Below are 23,913 nucleotides of genomic sequence, written 5' to 3' on the forward strand. Positions count from 1 at the left end.
TTCTGACCACCACCTACTGTACGATTGATTCCCCAGTTGCCCTGAAATGAACAGCAAAGATAACTGCCAAACTTTTTACGCTGTCAAATATGTACTTGTGGCTGTGGAACATCTTCAACCCAAACGATATTTGTAATGCTAAAATGTCGTTTTTGTTGCTGTGCGTTCATTTTGAAATTGACAGTATTACAAGAAGTAACCGGATAAAAACACATGAGTATATGGACCAGCGGGTGCCCCCTTAAACCCACAATGACAGAAAGGTGACCTACCTTCTGTGAACTCATTCTGTATTATAATGGTGCGCTGGACCACACCCTGAACAAACGGCATCAGCTGGTCAACCGTGCTCGTCACTGTTCCGAAATCAGGGGCCGACAGGACAAACGACCTATCGGTTGCGACCGCTTCCAAATCTGCAGGGGCGGTGTTACCGATGGCCACGCCAAGCGTGACCACTCCGGCCCGCTTAAGGGACCGGTCGCCGGCGCCGGTATCGTCAGTGGATGGGCCAGCACTGATAACCACCACCATCTGGGGAACGCCCTCCTCTGCCCTGCCCCCTGCCGATTGGCTCAAAAGGCTCTGGGCCACTTCTTCCAAGGCCAGGCCCAGGTTAGATTGGGGACTCCCTGAGTATGCAAGTTCCTTCACAGCCTCCAGGACGGATGCTTTGCTCTCATAGCTACTGAGATAGAACTTAATCTCTGGGTTGGCGTGGTACAGGGCCAAGGCCACCCGAACGGCCTCCCTGCCCACATCGAGGCGCTCAATGATTCTCAATGCCAATTCACGCACGTATGGAAAGTTTGCTGCTCCAACGTTCTGCGATCCATCAATTAAGAGTACAAGGTCTGCGGAATCTTGCGCTTTAAGGGGGGGAGAGAGAGAGAGAGAAACAGAACAAAATGGAACTTGTGAAAGGGTTAACGGTGAAAAGGTGAGAAAAAAGATCTTGGGTGACAAGTCAGTGCAAACAAATCATTGCAAAAACATCATGCTGCATGTCGGCTGAACCAAGGAGATTTGCCCGAGTGCTTTGAATTGTTTCTAGTTTGACTCGAATAGTTCCAAATGTAGTTTGGAATGAGGCGCTTGCTTTCACAATGATGGAACGTGTAGCTGGAAGGTGTCGCTTGATTGGTTGACCACAAGGGTGTCGACTTCTTCGTAGAATCTTACATTGTGAAAACAAAGGTTCCCTCATAAATGTAATGTTGCTCCGGTCTTATCTTTTTCATCTTTACAACCTAGTGGCGACTTCACTATTCCAATACTTTTGGAGGCGAGTGCACAGAACACCATGCGAAAATCAATTGGGTGTTGATGACGGGATTGAAAATGTCTACAAACTCCTTGGTGTCGGCCACTCATGCAGACTCGTGTTATGGACCTTCGATAAACGTGACCAGTAATGACCCGCCGGCTCATCCTTTTGCTTGCGGAAGTTTGTACCAAGTCAGATTGACGTTGCGATAGTTTGCAACGATCTCAAAAACAAACACATGACTTGTTTTCAGTACTTGTTCAGCAGGATGAGGATGGAGCCCAGGTGGATTCATTACTGTCTCAGATACACAACGTCACACAAACAAACAAAATACATTTACACATTGGGATGGAAAAGGGCAAACATTGCCAAGACACATCAGCAAGTGGTGGTGAGAGGTTAGCCATTGTTGGTGTGGAAATTGTGACTCGTGTTGTGCTGTTATGGTACTAGGAGACATTTTGTCAGCTCTTAACCCTCCTCTTCACTTTGGAATCACTTTGACCCCATCCCAAGTCTTGAATCAGACATTTTCCTATTCGAATCAGGTAACAAACACCTTGCTATATCTATTTTCAATGTCAGACGAGGGGGCAAAATATCTGAAATATTATTTGGAATAGTTAGGCAGTCAGCAACCGCCATGTAAATTTGAAATCGACAAGAAATATTGGAGGCAACAGGAGGGTTCATTTTACAATGTTAATTAGCAGGTGATGTATGTAGGTATATGTATGTTATACAAAATGTCATTCCTAATTACAAGAATATAATTTGCATATCCCTAACCCGAAGGACCAAATTATGAACAATTCAGTGCGTTCGGTTAGAACACGAATTGTTGTGTGTCGACGTACGGCATGAATCTGAGGGGATTTTCTTAATGTGCTTATCACAAGTGATGTTAATTTTGTGCATAATAGAAGGTTACCGTATTCCAAGGAGAATCCGATTGTGTTAATAATAAAAAAGCCAGCCGCATGTGCAGCGGAGTCCATCCGGCACATGCGGACACATTAGTATGGTAGTGGACGACCGTCCCATTTCGTTACCTGTCCCTCCTCCGACCCCGGGGGCTTCGTTTGCCGTCGACTGCGCCGCAAAACCCCGCCGCTAAGTCTCGGCTCAAATCTCGCAAGGCCGCAAAAGAGTCGACGCTGAACACGTGCCTTTGACGAGGCTGGCTAGCAATCTCCCTGAGCTCCCAGTCCACGGTGTCCTGAACCCCGACCGCAAACACCTGCACGCCGGCCATCCGCAGCACTCGTGCCGGTTCGGCCACGTCGTCCTGCGAGCGGCCGACTGTTAGCACCACCACCACCTGCGCCGCTCCGTCTCTAGCTCGGCTGCCGGAAGCGGCGTTCAAATTGGTGCGGATCAGGAAGTCCAAGCCCAGTCCGGTCCGGGATACGACATAGCCGCGACGTGCGCCAGGACTCCCCCAGTCGTCGGGTAGCCCTTGAGGTGGAACTCTGTTTGCGGCTCGGTGTGGTACCGCACCAAAGCCAATTTGAACCTCCCCCCTCCGACCTGGTCCAACGCTCGTATTGTACTGTACAGAAAATGTCTGACGTGCTCAAAGTTCTCCTTTCCCATACTCCACGACGAATCCACGAGAAAGTATACATCTGCTGCCAAACCGCGGGCACAATCTTCAAAAAGAAGACAAATTGCTATTTGGATGCCATGTGAAAGGCCAATTGAACACTTTTATGTGCTAACGTTAGCATTCTTAGCTTTTTGCGGGTCGACCTGACTGCTAAATTTCATCAAGCTAATTGGAGTTGGATTTCTCAAGGGCCTCATCACTGTTGAGAATCACCTGTAAAAGTCAACTCTTGTCAACTTACCATCCTGCGCTTGGAGGTTTGGAAGAAATCCTGCAAGCAGGACCCCCACAAGGGCGCAGAGCGGTATCAGCCGATGCCGTGTCATCTTCACAAGAAAAACAGGGAAGAAAATGAGGCCAAGTTAGTCCACACGGGTGAAACCCAAATCTGAAACTCACAACGCGGCAATAAAAGGGCCATCGGAGACTTTTTTTTTTTTTTTTTAATGGTAAATGACTGCCAAGGACATCTGAAATCAAACAATTTCTCCCCAAATCATTTCTGAGATCAATTTGGGAAAATACCGAAAATGAGTTGTGGATAGCTGAAGTCAATTTGTCATCGGCATTCACACCAATAGACAATTTTGAGTTAACTCGCCGTGTTTTTTTTTAATTTTATTTATTTATTTGTAAATTTAGAAAGCTATGCAGGCACTAGGAGAACATGCAAACTCCACACAGAGACACTCCAACCGCACAAAGCGGAACCTGTGAGGCAACAGTGCTGACCGCTTTTCTACTGTGCTGGCCCACAAAAATACATGTTTGCAAAAATAGCACTCTGCGTGTGTGTTTGTGTTTGTATATGCACGCGTGCGGATATGTGTGGACAACGCAGCGAAAGTCATCTTATGCAACACGCTGACAAGGACATATTTAGGATGTTCAAGTAGGCCAATAGGCGCTCGTAGGGCCAGATTCTCCAGGCTGCAACGAATGCGAAGGTGAGATTGGAATGGACCACACACACACACAAATTGAACGCAGCAGACTGCACACATAACGACGCACTTAATAGAAACAAAATGTTATTCGAGCTGCAAACGATGATGAACGGGCCCTGGAAGCGAGCCCAGGAATGCGGCCAGAACCAAAATGGCCGACTCTCTTGGATTTCAAATATGTATAGGTCCTTGAGACTTTTTCCTCCATCCTGTTAAGATAGAAATGTTGAATGGATTTTCTGTTGATAGCTGAAAGTGGTGTTACATAACATGCGCTTTGCTGCAGCTGCTGTGCAATACGACGTATAATTGACAATTTTGTATTTGCATTACATCTCGGGCTTGCTTGAGACCTTTTTCTAAACATAAGCTATTCCGTTATTTGTCCCACTTTCCCCAATTTCCTGTCACGGTAGCCACGTCCACCAAATTCCAAATACACCTACATATACACACTTAAAAGTGTTTTGGCATGTCGAAGCTCAGAAAAAAGTCGCCTTGTTTGCTGCAAAAGTAAACCCAAGCAACAATAATTCCAAGGGTGCCTTTGCGCTGGCCTTATAAGGCAGAACTACTTTTTGAGAGGCTTCCTTAGAAGCATTCGGAGATGTATTCCATTCGTTAGAAATAAACGCTTTTCCTTCCTGATACTTTTTCTCCACGGAATTCGCTCCAGAGCAATCTTGATACAATTTACCGAGAAACACGAAATTTGCTGGGCGCATCATTCCGAATAGGTTTGACGCCACACCGCCACCTGCTGGGCACAAAATATTCCGGACTTGTGTAGAACCTCCCAGCTGGAGGATGTGACTTGCACAGGAGAGGCGGGCGGTTCCATGATAAAGTTACAAAAGTTACAAGCTCGGGGAAGAGGAGGGGGGGGGAGTCTTCCACACAGCTGCTTTGTGTTAATGTGTCTGACACGGAGCAGACGTCCGCCGGCCGGATGACGGTGCCCATCGCGGGCCCATCGTCACCTTGGCACGGGATGGCAACGAGGACAAGAGTCGCCACTGAGGAAGACGTTCGATTTTCAAGTGGCATTCCTTCAAACACTTGAACCGCCCGCCGCCTGTTGATTTACACCCTTTGCAATTACAGATAGCTGCTGCCATAAATAATAGAGAAGCTTTCAGAACCTTCCAAGTTTCCAAACATCTGCACCGCATCATGGAGGGGAAAAAAGGCGAGTGCGCATGAGAGAGTGGAATAGCTATTAAACATGCTGATTTATAGTCTATTTCTTCAAAACCTTTGTTAGGAGTTCTTCTGCCAGAAACAATACAAGCAGCCAAGGGGGGCTGAGGGAGGGGGGGGGGGTCCTCCAATCTACACCTCACAGCAAAAAAAAATAAAACTAGAGGCTAATCGACAACTCATCGTGCTTTAAAATCTTTAATGAATCGATTAGTCGTTCAAAGGCATCGTTTGACAAAATGGTGACTTTGTCCATGCAGGTGAATGTGTGTCCTCAGCAAATTGCACTAAAACGGGAGATTGACAGATCACACCTGGCGTCACAAGTCACCCCCTCCCTCCCTCCCTCCCTCCCTTCACTTGGTCCTTCTCTTCTTTCTCCTCGAAACACGACTCATCTGGCTCGTTGTGTGGAAAAAAAATACTGTCCTGACACTTTTCCATTCTCTCGCTCGCTTGTTGAGGAAGAGTGAGCGAGCGAGCGAGGAGGGTGTGGTTTTGGGCTACCGCTGCAGTGGAAACATCTCGCCTATCCAAAAAGACTCCTTAGTTATGCAAGTGCAGTCCGTCCAAATCTTCTTGAGCTCCAGACTTGAATGCAAAAGCCAGAGCAACTTCAGCAACTGTCATTTGTGGACAGAACTGACATTTGAAGTCCATCATTTGAATTTGTAGTTTCATTGGAATGCTTGCATTGAAACACTCAATCTGAAATTGTACCATTTAAATGTACGAGTTTAGCAAAGAAGTCCAATCAACTTAAAACTGGATTTATAGTTACGAAACATACATTTAGTCTGAACTGGGATTTGATTCTCACTGAGTAAATGTCATAATGTTTATTTTTTTCATCATTATAACGTAAGAAAACACATGTATCTGTATATCTATTTAATTTTCCCCAGATTTTCAAAAGGTTTTTCCTAGATTTTATACATGAGTTAATATGATCCACTGTTCATTATTAGAAAAATAAAAGTACTTTGATCCTTTTGGGGATGGAAAAAAAAAATCTGTGATTTGTGTTTGCATTGATTTCTGGATTTTGAGCCATTCCCGGAGACGCCACAGCGTTGCCACCAGCAGAGCAGCATCTGTCCAACGTCACCTTTTGCATTGCAGCTCACCTTTTGCCCCTCACTAAGCCAAACGGACCAGCCTGTCATTCAAGCTCACCATGGACACGTGCACGTCATGACCGAAGCTCAGACCGAAAAGCAAAGGTCGCAAAGCTTACCCTGAGCTGATGTGGCGGCGTCCGCTGCTCCACACTCGACTTTCTTCTGAAGTGGAAGGAAAAAAAGAAATGTATCAGTTGTAGATGTCAGCAAGAAGACTCGTGGTCATTATCCTCGATAAGATCCCAAAGGGTGGGGAAAGGGGTTCAGGACAGAACGGGAAGGCGGGAAGGCGAGCGAGCACCCTCTCGGTCTCGACCTAGAGGAGCTGTGGCGCCGAGTTCACGGCTGGGATGGGACAAATTTCCAAAGTCTTGGAATTCTGCCGCCTCGCTCGATTCCTCCCTCCCACTTACTTCTCTGTGAAGGAAAAGGAGGAAGGAGGGGATGGAGTGGGGACTAAATGAAAAGCAGACACATACTGCTGCCCTCTTTGGTCTGCTTCTGGAGGCACTGAGATGATGTCACAGATTTCTTTCTACCTCGCTTGTCATCTCCACCAACTTGTGACGGATGCGCTACAAAAGCTTCACTTGTTCACATCTTCCCTTTCAGACGCACCTCTCTCAACCTTTTTGCCGTTGTTTTGATAAATAAACCGCATTTTCAGGCCGGCAATAGTCAAACAAAATACTTTTTCCTCAGCTCCAGGAATAAGGTAGTCATTTGTGTGTGTAGTTTCTTCCCTTTATGGTGAGTCCCCAGGCCTATGATCATTTCAGCCAGGGTATACGTACCTTGTCTCTTACCCAAACTGCGAGCTCGAGATGTTTCAAAAAAACAAACAAATGTTTTTCTGAAGTGCCGGCGTGCTGGGCGTGGGGCTAATGCTAACCGTGTGCTCGTAAAGCACTTTTATTATTTGTTGTTTTTCTGGATAATGCCACCCGCACCTCATGCTGCTACCAAGTGCCAGCTTTCAAAATGGCGGTTGAGACGCTTGTTGTCAAGGGCTGCAGCATTCAACTGAACTTCAATTCATACATTTCTTCCGTTTTGTTTCAAAGTATGATGAATTCGATGCGATGCTGTCAATGGAAATGGGCGGAAAATATGCAACCCCGCTCTCGAGAATGTGCAATTTGACTACGTTGGTAATTACGCTGCGGAGTGAATGAAAGTCTTTGGCTTCAACTGAAAACAAATAGCCTAAGTGTCAAAAAAGCAACTTTTTTATTGTTTGAGAATGACTGCACAGCAGTTGACCGTGCGAGTCGCCCGTGTGCCACCGCCGAATTTTGGCGGTGTAACTTTTTACGAGGTGCAAATGAATTGATACGTACATATTTACAATGTTGGCCTCACAGTGACTTTGCAGACTAAAAGAACATCAAGCATGTTTTTCTTGGATGGACTGACGTGCTTTCTTGGAGGTCACGTCTCAAAGGTGAAAACTCCGGCGACATGGTTGGGTTGACGTCTGCTCTCTCTCCCCTCCGTGGGCGAAGGTAAGCTCTGGTATCTTCAAACATGCAGATCTTCATTCATGGAGTGCGCGCACACAGCAAAAAAAGACTCATATGGAAGCGCTTATAACGCTGGCCTGTGTTGTGTTGAGTGCGAAGCATTACTCACGCCAACATTTGCAGCACAGCAATGCTCTGTTGTGGCGCCCGCCGGTTGCTAGGCAACCACTGCTGGATGAGCGGCTAACTTGGAGAATTTGATAAGTGCTAAGATCCCTCGATAAATAAAGCCCAAATTGTCATCTACGAGGCTCATGAAAAGAGCTTTATTTGATTTTCTTATGAACCCCACGCTTATGTGGAGGGTTAAACGGACCACTTTTGAAATTTGCAAAGTGGAGGAATCTTCAGTTTTGCTTTTCCTGTGCAGGCAGGCAGGCAGGCAGGCAGGCAGACAGGCAGGCATCTGAATCTTTTTGGAGATGGCTCAGCTGTGGTGAAGAGACGCTTGGATGGCCACACGCTTCTTTGGCTGCATAACAATACAGCGCTTGTTGTCAATCCCCTCTGACTTATCGTTCCCTCCGTTCCAAAATTAAAAAAAGAAATGAGACAAACGGTCGTTTTCTTCAGTGGTCTGGGAGGGGTTCTTCCATATATGTGGAAATTGTGAAGCGTATAGCCGCATTAGTCACCCACTGAGAGTATACTTGGCATTTTGACTCATCCAAGCAAAATGACACCATCACTTAACTGTCCTCGCCTTCTGACGACGTTTGATGCCAAGTCACCGGAGGAGAACATGCACTGGCCTGCACGTTGAGGAGAAAAGTTTCCTCGCTCCAAAAAGAAACTCTGAGTCATGCCTAATATATACCAAACTAACACCACCATTTTCTGTGGTTCACTTTGGCTTAATCCAGTGGTCAAAGCAATCTGTTGCACAAACGACTCGGACAAGTGGCACTCGAGCGAGACTCCCAAACGGAGTCATCGAAGAAAACCAGTAACCCGATGGTCACGCCAACGAGACCCCGTGCGCCGACGCCAAGTTCCAGAAGATTAGCCAGAAGTGCAACACCGGAGGAGCCGGACTGACACAGCCAAAATTCTCTCCACTGATGCAACCTGAAGATTCTCTCTCATTCATCCAGGTGATGAAATAAATCATGGCTGGAAAACATGTTGCAGTTGCCATGGCTTCGACGCCCTGGGGATCTGATTACGAGCCACAGCACGGGCCCGGTTAACTCATTCACTGCCAACCCGGTTCGTATCTTTGACGTCAATGGCACTGAATGGCAATGTTTCCGCAGCGGATCGGATCCCCAGTTTCAGAAGCAGATTGAGCTGAGCGGGGGAAATGTTGTACACTAAAGGAAAATATGGCGCCATTTCTGCTTTGGGTTCTTTTCACGTGGGAAGGCCAACAAACAACAATCTCCAGCCCGCTCATTCTGACAAATCGCTTATCGTCCGTCTCTGTTGTACTTGGCTCGGCGAAGCAGCTGCTGCAGAAACTCTCATCTCCTCAAGCGTCTGCCCGTTTTACAGCAAACGTTAGTCTCGTTGGCTTTTTTTTTTTCCTGTGGGACACTAATGAGTCGATGACAAACGCTTTCACTTTGGCTTCTCCATCTAGGATCGTGGAATGCCAAAATCATTTATTCAAAGTGTGAAAGTTGTTCGCTAATGTTGGTCGTGGCCGGCTTCCTATTTGCGAAGGTTGAGCCGAGGCAACTGGGCTTTTCTTGTTTGTCCAAGACGTTTTACTACTTCAAGCCAGATGGTCATCCCCCCCTCCCTGCCCCCCGGTCCGTTTTGGCCATGGCTTCTCAATGATTTAGCGCCATCGAGTACATTCGGATGGCCCGCCTTCAACAATTTTCACCAGGAAATGTCAAGAGTCATCGTTTCTATTTGCATGCCACGTTTGCGTGTTTCGCTCCACGAAGAAGAGTCACGGGCTCAGGGGGACGATTCCAAGAGGAAGGCCCCAAACTATTTCCCCAGCCCCGTTTGGGATAAAGTCCGTCTTGAACATCTGCTTCAACGCTCTTTCCGTTTTGCATCTGCTCGCGTCCACAGACGGAAAGCGGACGGCGAGATTTCACACTTTGTCGCTCATCCGAACATTGCCTCTTTTTATGGCTTGTTTATTTATTGTTCAAGTAAACAATTAGAAGCACATTTTGGAAAAAAAACACCATGGCCGCATAACTCAAAGCACGAGTCACCATCTTCATCATGTTTATGATTTTGCGTTACTCAACCTATTTGGATCCGCTTGATGGTTTGATTAGGAAAGCGCAATTATCAAAAGAAAAATGTTGACGACCACAAGGAATGAAAACATGGGTTGCACATTTGCGAGGGCGCGCAGCTGCTTCCCATCCCGAGGGATCCTTTGATTTGCTTCAGCCACAGATTATACTGCCATTTTGCTTTTCCGATGCATCGGGCACAAAAAAAAAAAAATCTTTTCATGTGCGGAGCTCGGCGCTCCCGTCACATTGTCGAAATCATCCGTTCATCATGTCCGCACGGCAACATGTCAAAGACTTTTTGCGGAAAGATTTTACAGAGTCGAAGATTATTCACAATTTCCTGTCTCTGATCTCATCTTGTGGTTGAAATTTGGTAAGAGAGCGCAACTGGAAAGGACCAAAAATTGGCCCAAGATGGCCGACGATGCGTCTTTTTGGATGTCTGTAGACTCCCTTGATAGACATGTCTACCAAATTTCATGTTGCAAAGTCAAACCCCTTTGGAGTTTCTTGGCGGATCATGTCGGTTCACCAAAAATGAAGACCGGATGGGCGGAAGCGTTTAGATTGTAAAGTGGTGTGGACCGTCCTAGTTCTTGCTGGTCGGGCCATCTTGTCCTTGACTTGCAAATGTTTTGACCTTCGTCAGCATATTTTGCTTGGGAACGTGTCCAGATTTCGGCTTTCAGATGCGTCCAATAAATTCTTTTTAAAATAACAGTTGGCTGTGTTTTACTGCTTGAGCTTCTGGATGTTTTTGTTTCGTTTGTTCGGACGACGCTTTCCAGAAACTTCAAAAAGCAGTTCAGGTCTTTCCAATCATTCATTCACTTGCACTATAGTGAAAAAGAACTGTGTCTCCAGAGTCACGTTTGAGGAGAAAAGCCGTCTCTCTCTCTTACATGAGCCGTTTAGTGATGCGCACATGTTTCCACAGCCCATTTGGGGTTTGGAAAGTCATTCTGGAATATTCCTCTCCCTCCATCCCTCCCTCCCTATCCCCCTCCCCTCTTACTCAGTCTCTTTCCCACAATGGCCATTTCATCAGCGTTGGAGGTAAAGTTACAAGTAACATGTCCAAAAGAACATTTTTGCATCCTGTTGAGAAGATGTTGAAAAATGTACGCTGTAGCAACTTTCATCTCATCATTTGAAATGGATGCAGGAACAAGCGGTTTGAATGTGGAATGGTGTCCACTCCAGGCTCCCGTTTGCGGCCTTGGCTCCGGCTGGATCCTCAGGTCGGGTTCTGCCAAGCCCAAAAAGCTCCCTAGACGCGACGATCCGAGCGAACAATGGCCGCTATTGAGCGGCCGTACCGTGCGCGTTTAATGGACAGCTGGAGTCGATTAACGTTCAGGCCGGCGGCCATGACGACGACGCATGGCGAGCGCGGTGCGGATGCGAATGGATGCGTCCGTTTTTCTTCCGGGAGATTTTGCCCCCCCCCTCGAGCTTTACAGATGTGACTCAGCTCGTCTTTTCCACCACGCTGCTTTACAATTTCCACGCAACGACTTTTTCGGTCGCCATCTGGAATTCATCGGGCCTCGCATCCTGGTCAATGATGGCCTTCCTTCTAGCTATTATGATCTGTCTTATGACACTTGTTTGACTTTAGGAAATTGCTGTCAAACTTTATTCTCTAATGGTAGCAAATGAATTTCAACTCCGCAACCTTTGTCGGCTTGACATTTCCATAGGTACAGTTTGGATGCTTGATTGTCTGGCCACTGTTTTGCCTCATTGTCTTGCTCTTGTAGAATTTCGGGCTGAGCTGTCTGCTGGGAGACAATGGACTTGTTTCTTTTCAGCCTTTGCTTTTGCTCTTCATTGTTCTGAACAATACAGGACTTTCCACCCAAACTTTACAGTGGATTGTGCTTTTTGGATTGGTGTGTGTGTGTGTGTGTGTTTTTACGAGCAACATTTAAACGACAGATGTTTTCGAGGGTGTGGAAGGAATGATGTTAATGAACATTTTTAGCTTGTGGTCAGCCAAGAAAGACACAAGATACCAAACGAAGTGTAAATGTGGTTGTTGTCTAAAATGAGGTCATTACAACTTAGGTCGGGCCAAAGAACAGCTTGTGTTATTTATTACATTTTGCAATTTTGTGTCATAATGAAGGGAAAGAAACCATGATGTTTTTCTTTTCAAACCCCATAATCAGCTGTGAGTGTGTGTGTGTTTTGGCGGTATTACAAGTTGAGTGTGCTTGCATGTAGCAAACAACTTGAGCGCTGGCCCACATGGCTTGGTGCTACTTCATGATTGGGGAGCGAGCTTCCGGACCTGCAGCATCGGGTTACCGTCTGCATTTCCATTTGGAAATGTCTTTCAGGCAGTCCCCGAAATAATGAGAACAATTCATTTTGATAAAACAAACGGAATCGCAATTGTCCGTGAAGATATTGTCTGTTTCGGATTTGGCCAAATTCCCTCGTAGGAGTTCTCCAAGTACGAGCCCAGCGATTGACCTGGAATGACCGCTTCCAATCGAAATGCCTGACTTTCTCTTCCGTATTGACCTTGAGACTTATTTTTGCGTCTACTTTTTCATATGTTCCAATCATCTTGGAGCTTTGAATGGTTCCAAAGCTAAAGTAGGGAGGAGAATGGATGTTTGTTATTTTATTGACCCCTGCTCTCCATATGTTGATTTGTTTTAAATGAGGGTTAGGTTTTTGCGCGGGATGCCAAGTTACAAGGAAAGACTCCATTTGAGAACCGCCGAACGAGAGCACATGCTTTGACATGTTCTGCAACCCGAGAGTGACATCATGTCATGATCCAAACAGTGTCCATATGTAAAAAGAATCTCCAAGTGTTCCTCATTGGATGCGTGAAAGGAAACTTTGGACGTATCCAAAAGCTATAAAATGGAGGTTTTCCTATAAAACCGCTGGCTATCCTCCACGTTGCGTAACACACGACGACCCTTTGAATAGGGGGCCGAAACATCTCCGTTCTAGTCCAAAGGCTTACTTCACTCAATGTTTCATATACTGTGTGGAATTATCGAGGGAGACACACTCTCGCTCGCTCACCAGTAGGCAGTTTCTGTGTGTATACATTTGCAAAAGTGCATGTTTGGGTTCCCGTCCGGGCTTTTGTAAACATCCACAAAGGCCCGCCCGGTGGGGGGGGGGCATTTGCGTGCATTCAAGTAGGTGGAGCGGAGGAGGAATGCAAGTGCAATTATGGCTTCATCACAAAACTTTTCTTTTTTTTCTCGCTCGATAATTAGCGGCAACTCCGAAGGGGAAAGAGAGAGAGACGATCCGAGACGCCGTGTCAGAAGCGATGCTTACGCTCCGATCTTAATCTGACGACACAGGAAAACGCTCAAGGAGACGCCCAGACGTTATTAAGTTAATTGGTCAGGACATAGCGGAAAACACAACAGCTTTTACCAAGGAACCCGCAGCTTCACCAAATTGGATCCAAGTGGCCGGACCTAAAAGTCTCGACAACCCATGCGTAAAATTGAATCGGCCATTCTCTCCTTGTTGATTATTTGACGTGGGGATGAGTTGACCTTTGATCTTTGTCAACGTCCGCTCAACTGCCGTCATCCTGCAGGTGGAGCTAGTGCACAAGACAGCAGCCAGCCCAAGGACTGATGGAGAAGCCGACGTTCAAACGTTGACAGCTTGATGTGACCTCACTGACATTTGAGGCTAATAGGCACGTGGTTGTTGGCAGTAAAGCTGGAAATGTGCTGTGGTGTGTGATGCGGTGGGGGGAAGGACCCTCAGTGGCCCCTCAGTGGCCCCTCAGTGGCCCCTCAGTGGCCCCTCAGTGGCCCAGGAAGATGGAAGAGCTTGTTGACAAAACAAATGAGGAAAGAGGATATCTGGCCCAAGGGGGATCAAATTAGCCACTTTGAAAACAACAACCAGTGAGTGACGAAGAGCAAATTGGACCATTGTGCTCGTCACGTTAAAGACCACAAATGGTGACCGGTCGACATCCACTAAGTTGTTACGCATGACATGCGAGTCCGTTTAAGATGGCCGCCGCCTCCAACGTGCTGCCCTTTTGATGTGAATTAGCTTCAAATAGTGCTGTCAAATGGAAGCGGCTTGTCTCAGCTCCCCCTTTCGCCCTCCTCCTCGCTAAGCAGACATGTGATTAGAATTGCCGGCGTTTGCCCTCCAGTCGGCTCGGTGTTAGGCTCCTCGCTGGCTCCGCAGGGTAAGCAAGCCGCTTCCATCTTTGCGTTTTACAGCTCCTCGTTGGTGTTTTTCAGATATAATCTTTTTTTTTTTTTTTTGCTGAAAATGTAGGCTACTCTTATTTGAAATGGAAACTATTTAAGGGGAAAAGAAAGTGGGAAAATAAGTTCAATGGATATAGTTTTCCTTTCAAATATGCATCTCTGAATGAGAATTTGTTTTCCTGCCAACTTCTTTGGAAAATAAGCCGCCGCTTAAATACCTGTTGAGCTCATCCACGCTAAAAGTGCTGGACGTGACGTTTGAAGAGGACGCATGGAAAAACGTTGAGCGTTTTGGTTTGAAGCAGCGACATTTTCAATGTCACCTGCCATCCCTTCCTAAGCTGCCACTGATAGATTATTATAATCTTTCTATTTTATTTGAAAAGTTTTGTTTTTATTCTGATTTTTTTGTGTGTCATTTTACATCCACCTCTTCTTACAGAGAACTGTTAGCAGCCAGGCCTTCGATCGACGAGAATGATGGGCGGCGTGAGCGTCCAGGAGCTGGATCTTTCCAAGCTCACCGACGACGAGGCCAAACACGTGTGGCAAGTTGTTCGGCGAGATTTTGACCTGAGGAAGAAAGAGGAAGACAGACTTGGGTAAGAAAGTCGAGCACTTTGTTTACACTCCTCTCTAACCCCGCCCCTCCCAAGCTGTCTTACTGTTCCAATACTTTTGGAGGCCAGTGTCCATGGATGTAAACAAACATGTCAAACATTGTTTCATAATGGGATAAGTTGAGTGGGAGTCCAAAATGGGATTCACATGCCTGATCGTAAAAAGCCTTTTCCGCTCTCATCATGTTTCCTTCCACATGACGCTCGAGCAGCTCTACACTACAAAAATGTTTTGGTCCTCTCTGTATTGGTTGCATCAAAATCGGTTGTAGACTACGTGAGAATTAGATGTTTGAGATGGTTGTCAGATCACAAATTGCATTTATTGATTTTTGCTATGATTTCTTGGCTGGTCAAGTCACTTTCTTCTTGCATCACGAGAGGCTGATTTGACACCAATTTCCTCCCATGATCATAATCAGCCATGCCTGCCTGAACTTTTGGCTCAGTGAAGTTCACAGTTTGAAATGGCCATTTTTTTCTGGAGACAAGACACGGCCAAAAAATCGACACCGAGAACATCGCTTTGTCTGGGAACAATCTGCTGCTTGAGTCTTTACAGCTGTTTGAGTCTGAGTGAACCAAAGTTTGGCCCATGTCCTCACATTCCCCGCTTAAGGTTTCCCAGAGACGCAAAAAGAAAAAGAAAAAAAATCCTCTCTGCTGCCTTTTTTAAATCAAATATGAAGGATTGAGTGTCTTCTCACTCCTAAAAAGCTCAGGCTAAATTAGAGTCTCATTTATGATGCTGAGATATGTCAGAACATGGAATTGGGCTCGAGAGAGCGCCCTCTTGTGGTTGTTTTGGCGAAATTCACCCACCAAAAAGGCTGCTTTCAACTTTCAGGCTGGCATTTCTTTTCAGCGTCATTTTAAGATGGTAAAGAGGAAGAACTCTGTTGTTTTTCTTGACACATCTCGTAAATGTTTATTAGCTTGCCACTGCATTTACGTAATATTGTGGACTTGAATCAGGCAGGCGGTTGCCTTCCAAATCGGTGATCCGAAAAACACAAAGACTTAAACATCAAGTGGCATGGATAATAAACCCAAACTGAATTGAAAGCTAATGCTAACACTGATGCTAGCCAAGTCCAGGAGAAGAGGAAAAGCTGCATCTGGCAACAATAAACGAGTCTCGTTTTGTTTCGTGGATTTGTGCCTGACGTGATGTTTCAAATCAGAGCAAAATTAGATGATTATTCATGGGCGGCTGCCAAATCTGCTGCAGTTTAGCGGGACATTAACAACGTCGTTTATTCCGTTTGACCTATTAATCGGGGCAATGAGCTAAAGATATGGCCTTGTTGTTTTTATTTTTTTGGTGTTGTTTACTTCTATATATATTGTATCCTCTCATCCTTCCTGGGTGTTGTGCCAGGTTCCAGCAAACAAGGCCACGTCTGATGTCTGGGACTAGTTGCCTGTTCTTCAACTTTTGGGCCGGCACATTCTGAAGAATCAGCACCCTTTAGCTTCAGCTCATGCCGCATTTGCTCAAAGCGCTGAAGTCATTCAAAAAAGAAATGCGGCCAAGTCACAGCAAGGACGTGTTTGTTTGAGCAGGACTTGCGCTCGGGTTCTCCGGCCCCCCTTTTTAGTAGCGTGCAAAGTTGCAAAAGTAAAGCTCATCTACCACTTTGGTTTGAAGCAAACACGTTTGAGCACCAATTTGTTCTTCGTCCCCAGAGAACTCAAGAGCAAGATTGAGCGAGAAGACTTTAAGAGAGAGATGCTGGCCGAGTGGGCCGATTTGACGCAGTCTCACTGCATTCGCTGTCTGAAGACCTTCAAGTTCCTGCTGAAGAACAAGCGGCAGTGTCTGGACTGCCGTTTGCACGTGTGCGGCTCTTGCAGCCGTTACAACAAAAAGGAGCACGGCTGGCTGTGCGATGTCTGTCACATGGCCAGGTAGGCCAAGAAAAGTTGCCAAACTGACACGTTCAAATCCAATTGGAACACAATGTTTTCTCCAAAAGGGTCCTCAAGATCGGCACCCTGGAATGGTACCACAAGAACGTGCGCATGCGCTTTAAGCGTTTCGGCAGCGCCAAGGTGATGCGATCGCTCTTCAAAAGACTCGGCGAGGAGAACTCTTGTGATGACGATGACGACGATGATGATGCAAGTGAGTGATCCCGCTCCGCCGTCCGTCCCTTTGCACAAAGTCTGGAGTGAGCTGGAGGCGGAGCGAGTGACGCCTCATCTTATCGCTGCTGAAACCCGTGCGAAAGAAGTAAAAAAAAAAAAAGTGCTTTTTCGCCCTTTTGGTTGCGAGACAGCTGATTCCAAAACTTGGCAGTCAACAATGAAATTGATAATTTAATTATAATGATCAATTGGACGGATCGTCATCCATTTTAGCTGGTAGCTGGACTTCATTGACTGGAATGTTCTCCTGCTTTTTGTCGCATGGCTTCAGGGTTATGCTGAGCTTTTGGGTTGGGGCAGGGCTAGCGGTTAGCGTTGAGGCTTCCAGAAAATGGATTAGCCCGATCTGTGTTCTACTGTTTCTCCAAGCAGCTCTAAATTGGTCCTGTAACATTTTGTGCTTTTTGGGCGACGCCTCCAGCCTTTGTGTCCCAGAGGCCACCCACGAAACAGACTTTTGTTGTCGGGGGTGTTTTGTGGTGAACTGCTTCTTCCCGTCATGAACTTGTGAGGACACAAGATGGAGGAAGCCTGTTTCCACTTAGACAACCATGAGGGCCGTGCTTGGGGTTCTGCTACTGAATATTCATTTATGGTTTAATTGAGTCGTTTCGCTGACTTTGCGCTTGTGCCTTTTTTGTGAAATGAGCTCCATATCAACTTGGCTAAGCATCATTGTGACAAAAAGGGCATTTGTGAAAAAAGCCTGTTGTCCAATTCTCCAGGGACGTGCCAGAGATTTGTCAAAATTCAAATGCGGGATGAACAGCTCCAGAAAGCCGATGTGATTTGCGTGAGCGTCTTCATTCTTGTGACATGCAGTCAGCCTTGGGCTTGGGCTTGGATAACGAGTCACACATTTAGGCTCTGCCAAATCTCTGATGGGATTTAATCTTTTCCATCTTTTCCTGTCCCCCCATCCTGGCTCCTCGCAGCTGCAGCCGCGATCGAGTCTCCTTCTCTGAGCTTTTTTTTTTTCTTTTTCCCTCATCTGGAAATATCCCATGTTCTTGTCACTCGGGATCAACCGGGAGCGGGAGGAAAGTTGTTATGTACAAGTACTTGAGTATTCTACTTAAGTAGCATGCAAGTGTTTTTATGACACAATGTAAAAAAGACATACCATGACGTAAAGACAGCTGCGACTCGGAGGAAGGAACGCAACGATGAGGCCGACGGATTCGGAAAATCGGAATAATCTCTTTTCTACGTATTGCCAAAGGATTATTTGGAGGGAAAAAAAAAAAAAAAAGGGAAACTTTCAGTTAAACGAGTTGTCATGACAACATCAAATCTCTGAAAAGATTTATGACCTTGACCTGTGGGCCTAAGCAAGCGACACTCAATTACGATGAATGACCTCACAGTTGGCGTTGCCGCTCCCTTTCTCAACTGATGAACTTTTGGCAACCTGGCCAATATGTTCTCACGCCCGAGCGTGTAAATCAAGATACGCGAGTGAATTATGCAGACGCAGCTGCATAATTCTTCTCGCGTATTCGTCCCGGTCTCGCTCGGTCTCACGGTTCGGAAAAGATGGCGAGCGAGCGTTGGTGGGCGGGGCTTGGCTAAACCGACCTTGTGATCATCCAGCCACGTGTTTGCTTGCCAATGATACCATCTGCTCCCAAAAGAATGCTCGCTAATGCTTGTTTAGATGAAGTTCATTTGGAAAGGACCAGCTTACGAAAGAGCTCATTACCAGGCGATGGCCCCAACTCTTTTTTTTGCTGTGATGGCCGGTCGGCTGCTCCAAAGTAGACGTTCATGTGACTGCGGGGATTAAATGCATCTTGCATGACTTCACACACGTTGCCTGCGCTTTCCTGTCAACCTTTACGAAAACACTGCACTGCACCTTCCATTTGTGTTCAGCACACTGTTAAGACTAAATTTGACCCCCCCCCACCCAACAGAGCATCACCAATACGACACACAGAGTAACCCCGAAGTCCACAGTAAGTCCATTTTGAGATCATCTATTTCTTGTTTTCATGTTTTCGTCTAAACAACACTCGTGATGTGTCATTTTGCAGCGCTTTGCTATTGTTTTGATGACATCCAGGGCCGGAGCTAGCATACAACAAAGGAAGGGCTCACCCAATCTTGCCAACAGTTTGCCGTCATTTGGACTCTCTTTAAAAAAGAAAAAATATTGTTAGCCATATATTAGATGGATGACATTAAACATTCGATTTTTGTAATTATAATTTTTATTTATATATATTTTATTTTTGATTATTATTGTTTTATTATTTTGATGATTGTTTTGTTATTATATTAGATAGATGACTCAAAGCACATGTCATTATTTGTGCTCGGAGCGTTTAAGTTTATTGGTTTATTGACTCACCATTAAAGAAAGAATTCTTCACAAGACCAAATATTGTGAAAAATGTCAAGATGCATTGATATCTTATTGTGTCCTGCAGCCCTGGGATTGGAAGACAGTTGTATGAATGCCACCGATTCACAGCGCTGCGTTAATCAGGTACACGAGCCCACACTGGAGGAAGTCATCCATCTGTTTTATTTTTGGACTTAATCAAATCAGTCTTGGTCATTTGTTTTTTACCGCCAGATGAAAAAAACCCGAAGGCGTCTCACTGTGGACCCCATCGTTTTTGGCCTGGACTCGGGACCAGGCTCTCAGCAGGTGTGTGTGTGTGTGTGTGTGCTGAGCAAAGTCACCCACGGGTGATTGAGGATGAAGAATTTGGGCACGAGGGAGTCCGACATGACTTCTGTTTTCCAACAGTTGCTGAAAGACCAAGGCAAATTTGTGGACGTCGGTTCGGACCTTTGCTTGACTCCACAACAAGGTGAGGAGCAGAGAAAAATGCGGGATGTATGATTTGGATTCTTACGCCGTGTTGTTTTTCTAGATGACCCGGTCTACTCGGACAACGGCACCTTTCCGTCTCGCTGCACTTCCCGGCTCAGCTACTCTTCTTATGGCAGCGGGAGCGGCGGGGCACCCCAGCGAGGCTACTTCCTGGGACCCTGTGATGATGATGATGACTCAGAGGAAGATGATGATCTCACACGGTCCTACCCCATGTACCGAGCTCATTTGAGACCTCGCGAGCATGTTTCACACGAGAGCCTCAACTACCCCAAGCAGCCACCGCAGGTTAGCGCCGACATGCTAACCGTTACCCGTATCCTCTTCTCCTCCTCGCTGATCTTGTTCCACAGATCAGCGAGCTGAACCGACGAATGTCAGCCATCGAGAGCCTTTTAAGCCGCATGCAGGTCAGGTCACTCAGCTAAATCGGATCTCTTGTAAAACAACAATCCTCTCTCTTAAATGTCTTTTGTCTGTCCGAAAGGAGGCCGAGCTTCGTGACGACGAGGCACCTCAAGCCAGAGATAGTGCTTCTCCTCTTTGCGAGTGGGAGGACATGGACCTGAACATGGAGGAGCATCAACTGAGACAAAAACTGATGGCGATGGCGGGCGACATAAGTGACCACAGCCTGAGTTCTGACGAGGAGGAGTCCACCCGCTCGCTCTCCTCTCAAGAGACCTCGGCAGAGAAAAAGTTCAGCAGAAGCGTGGTGGTCCCTACATGGAATCCGCTGACAAGCTCTCAGAAGGTGCTTTTCAGTTTCTTCTTGCAGGTTGAATGAGGGGGGGGGGGGGGCTCTTCCATTTTGGGCAGATGTCATTTATCAACGCGTTTTGCTGTGGGACATGTGTAGCATGTCTTGGCAGAAATAAGTTCTACATAAATCTGGAGAACAGAACACTAATGAAAGCCAGGCCAGCAGTGGGTGCTCTGACGCTCCCAGTTGTTTCTTGCCATTTGACACTCCACCACGACAATGTAAGACTTGGACTTTGGGAGCGCCGCACCATTGCTTCCATAATTGTTCCACTCAGGCAAAAGGCACAAATGCAAAACTCTGTACAAATAAGTGGCATGATTTCATTTGTTGTTTCTTCAGGCAGAGCATTCCAGCGAAAGCCTGGAGCACAAATGGCAAGAGGAAGGCTCCAAGTCGAGCTTCAAAGGTTCCACGGCGTTGCTGTTTGAGCTGGAGGACAAAATAGCCCAAGCCGCGGCCAACGTGCACGACGCCCAGACTCAGGTGAAGAAAAGGCTTCATGCACGTTCTCGGCCTTTTCTCAACCTTGACGATCTGGTTTTCTGTTCGACATTGAGGTGTCCTTCATAGAAAATCGGATCGCCGCTCTCAACCCTGGCGGAATGCCGCTGGAAAAAAGACAAAAGGTGGTGGCAACTGCTACACAATAGCTCATTATAGTACAAAATGTTACAAAAGGAGCCTTCAGGTTTTCCAAACCACCTTTAACTGACATTCCAATCTCACAGCGGGATTCTTTTTTTTTTCATCCCCATTAACTCCCCAAATGTTTGCTGTTCTTTGCTTCCATCTACTGGAGGAACACACACTCATTCACAACTCAATTCAATTTATTTACCAATCATTTAGAGACAAAAAGGTTAAATGAAGGAAAAATACAAAGGAATGCATTTAAAATGGTTTGCTTTAGCATTAGCGATTCGCTTCCTCATATTTTGTCTTTCATCTTCTGTAGTCCGGAGTCCTGCTCAGAACAAGAAGACTTTCCCAATACTTCCCAACAAGTAAGAACCGAGACGCGTATTCGTCTAGAGCTTGATCCCATAAAAGCCTTTTTGCTTCATTAAAAAACATTTTAATCTCGTTAAACCCCGAGAACAGAATGGAGTGTTGTGAGTTGCATGAACAATGTGCCCTTTTTGCTTCAGCCCGCGCTTCCTGTTGGATGCAAACGGAGCAGCATTCCCATCAGGGATGGGCGGGCATCCAGCACTACGCTGGCTTTTATGGCACTGCCGCGTCCTGTTCACTTTTTCCCCTGCTTGCGATCACTCCTTTTCTCTCTCTTCTCTGTTCTTGCAGCAAATGGGAATGAAACAGGACTCATGAGGAGAAGACTAAGCTTGGTGTGAGATTTCAAGACAACGATGAACCGTCCTGTGATGTTTGTTCTTAGGTCAATACGACCCGGCGCACCGTTTTGGACAAGCTCACCAATGGCACGATATAGTTGACATATTACAGTATGCAAATTGCTCCAATATTTTTTAGAATATAGTCAAAACAAAAATAAGGAAGAAAAATAGAAGAGGAGCATATTTTTTTCTGCGTTTTAAATTAACACACGAGGTTCATCTAAAACAAGTGAACCCATCTCAAATGCATTTAGCTGACATTGCTGTTTGTTTGTTTGTTTGTTTGTTTGTTTGTTTGTTTTAAATATACACTTTGCAATCAATTTATGCAATTTTAATTCATCTAATTCGAAAGCACTTTATGCAATAACATTCCTTGTCTTATTATTCTTGATAGAATGATTATATTTAAAAAAATCATTTCATTTTCTCCTAAATCTATTAAGACACATGCAGCTTGTGACTCCATGCAGATGTGACGTGATTATTGGCCTCGTGTTCTGCGTTTGCTCTTTGTCTGACTTTTGAACATTACGAGCAGCATCACGCAGACGGAAAAACAACAACACAAGTATCTGAGCGTCATGGTGAAAAGAGATATGGTCGAGAGTGCCCAAAAGAACTCCCCTGATGAGGAGGAGGCGGTGGCGGAGATTGAGCTCATCTGGCATTCGCAGCAGGTTTATACAGCAACAGCTGCGGGGAAAGACAATGTTTGGATGTCACGCTCAGCGTGGAATTACTGACTGAACAACGTGACACTACAATCGCCGCAAAACACAAAGAACACTATTAACTCTCATCTACTATTACTAACCTGACTACTAAATCCTTCCACAGTTATAACTACTACGGCTACAACTAGTCATTGCTTGCTACTATTGACCTGCTACTAACTACTTGTCCGTATTACTGCTACTACTCTGTGTGTGTGTTTAAAGGCAGGGGGTAGAGGGAAACTCGAGTATTCATTGGCGACCTCAGGAAGCTCCTTCCCATGACCTCAGTGAGGTTTACAAGTCCCGTGCTTGTCTTCGCCAGCTTCTGCACTCCTCTCATCTAAACAGAGTGAAGACAGAAGAGAAAGCACTCAAAGCGCAGCTGGTACTGGTACTCAGTGAGGCTTATGATGACATATTTACAAATGCACAACTCTCACTATATGGGATCATTCCATTATTTCGATTTTTTTTATTTTCCACTAAATATTCCAGGCCAACCAGGAGATATAGATGCTCCTATCACTTCCGTTCTACTAGTACAAGTTATTAGTAAGACTGTTACTGCATACTACACCCCATTAACTACTACGACTACCATCGCTGTCCTCATTACACCACAACTACTGCTCGCATATCCTCCCATTTCTACTTGTTTTTACATCTTCTCCTTGACCTTCATGCTCGTGGAGCTACAAGTATTCATCGCTATCTAAAGAATGTGGAAAGTGTTTGTATCTTATCAGATAAGTGCCTAGCATGTTAACACAACTATGGAATGCAATAACTCATTTCATCTTAAAATAATCAGACATGCACGTTAACATACCACGTTGCTCACAGTTTGTGTAACGTTCCTCCTTGACACACTTTTGAGCTTGCCTGTCTACTGTACTGTTATTTTTGCCTGAATCCATCCAGAGTTGCACTTGCACAAAATGACCACCTGAGGTCGCCATTGGCTTGACTCACTTGTGACACTTCAAACACTTGGCGTTATATTAAAAAACAAAACAAAAAAACAATCGAGCGTTTATTTAAATAAAATGCCATTATTATTATTAATACGGTTTGGGGGCACTGCCTCTTTAAGAAGAGTCTGTCTTATTTTAGAAGTTAGTGGCGGTGGACTTTAAAAATAGAATGGGATGTTGCGTTCAAACGCCGTGTGGAATTTGAGAAGACTTGTTTAAAGCCTCGCGTACTGATAGCGACTCCATTGACTTGTTCCTGTGGTCAACGCGCGTGATTCATCACTACAAATGAACTGATTACATTTTCCCATACTGCACTCTGCGGGAGTCTCAAAGTGAAATAGTAACAGTGAAATGTCAAACCATCGACATATTCCCAC

General features: G+C 45.7%; 2 protein-coding genes across 10 annotated transcripts in view; one reads left to right on the forward strand and one right to left on the reverse strand.

Annotated features, from left to right (window-relative positions):
• The window catches only part of col6a3 (collagen, type VI, alpha 3), a 33,443-nt gene extending 26,846 nt beyond the window's left edge, over positions 1 to 6,597 (reverse strand). For 3 of the 6 annotated variants that reach the window (XM_061287482.1, XM_061287483.1, XM_061287481.1), the window contains exons 1-3: positions 6,264 to 6,597; positions 3,121 to 3,205; positions 273 to 869 (exon numbers count right to left, since the gene is read on the reverse strand). In XM_061287482.1, coding sequence (XP_061143466.1) covers positions 273 to 869; positions 3,121 to 3,205 — 682 coding nt within the window. In that variant the 5' untranslated portion in view covers positions 6,264 to 6,597. The remainder of the gene's footprint in view (positions 1 to 272; positions 870 to 3,120; positions 3,206 to 6,263) is intronic. The other 3 variants (XM_061287485.1, XM_061287486.1, XM_061287484.1) reach the window with 3 other exon arrangements.
• The window catches only part of mlphb (melanophilin b), a 55,889-nt gene extending 33,722 nt beyond the window's left edge, over positions 1 to 22,167 (forward strand). For 3 of the 4 annotated variants that reach the window (XM_061287519.1, XM_061287520.1, XM_061287521.1), the window contains exons 3-16: positions 14,546 to 14,705; positions 16,413 to 16,634; positions 16,703 to 16,851; positions 18,791 to 18,832; positions 19,307 to 19,365; positions 19,456 to 19,530; positions 19,633 to 19,696; positions 19,760 to 20,007; positions 20,073 to 20,129; positions 20,207 to 20,473; positions 20,825 to 20,968; positions 21,043 to 21,111; positions 21,441 to 21,489; positions 21,788 to 22,167. In XM_061287519.1, the coding sequence (XP_061143503.1) occupies positions 14,581 to 14,705; positions 16,413 to 16,634; positions 16,703 to 16,851; positions 18,791 to 18,832; positions 19,307 to 19,365; positions 19,456 to 19,530; positions 19,633 to 19,696; positions 19,760 to 20,007; positions 20,073 to 20,129; positions 20,207 to 20,473; positions 20,825 to 20,968; positions 21,043 to 21,111; positions 21,441 to 21,489; positions 21,788 to 21,837 (1,620 nt within the window). In that variant the 5' untranslated portion in view covers positions 14,546 to 14,580 and the 3' untranslated portion in view covers positions 21,838 to 22,167. Of the gene's footprint in view, positions 1 to 13,295; positions 14,079 to 14,545; positions 14,706 to 16,412; positions 16,635 to 16,702; positions 16,852 to 18,790; positions 18,833 to 19,306; positions 19,366 to 19,455; positions 19,531 to 19,632; positions 19,697 to 19,759; positions 20,008 to 20,072; positions 20,130 to 20,206; positions 20,474 to 20,824; positions 20,969 to 21,042; positions 21,112 to 21,440; positions 21,490 to 21,787 lie in introns of those variants that run through there. The other variant, XM_061287522.1, reaches the window with a different exon arrangement.
• The last annotated feature ends 1,746 nt before the right edge of the window (positions 22,168 to 23,913 follow it).

Source organism: Syngnathus typhle, linkage group LG9 (assembly GCF_033458585.1).
Source record: "Syngnathus typhle isolate RoL2023-S1 ecotype Sweden linkage group LG9, RoL_Styp_1.0, whole genome shotgun sequence".
Taxonomy (NCBI): domain Eukaryota; kingdom Metazoa; phylum Chordata; class Actinopteri; order Syngnathiformes; family Syngnathidae; genus Syngnathus; species Syngnathus typhle.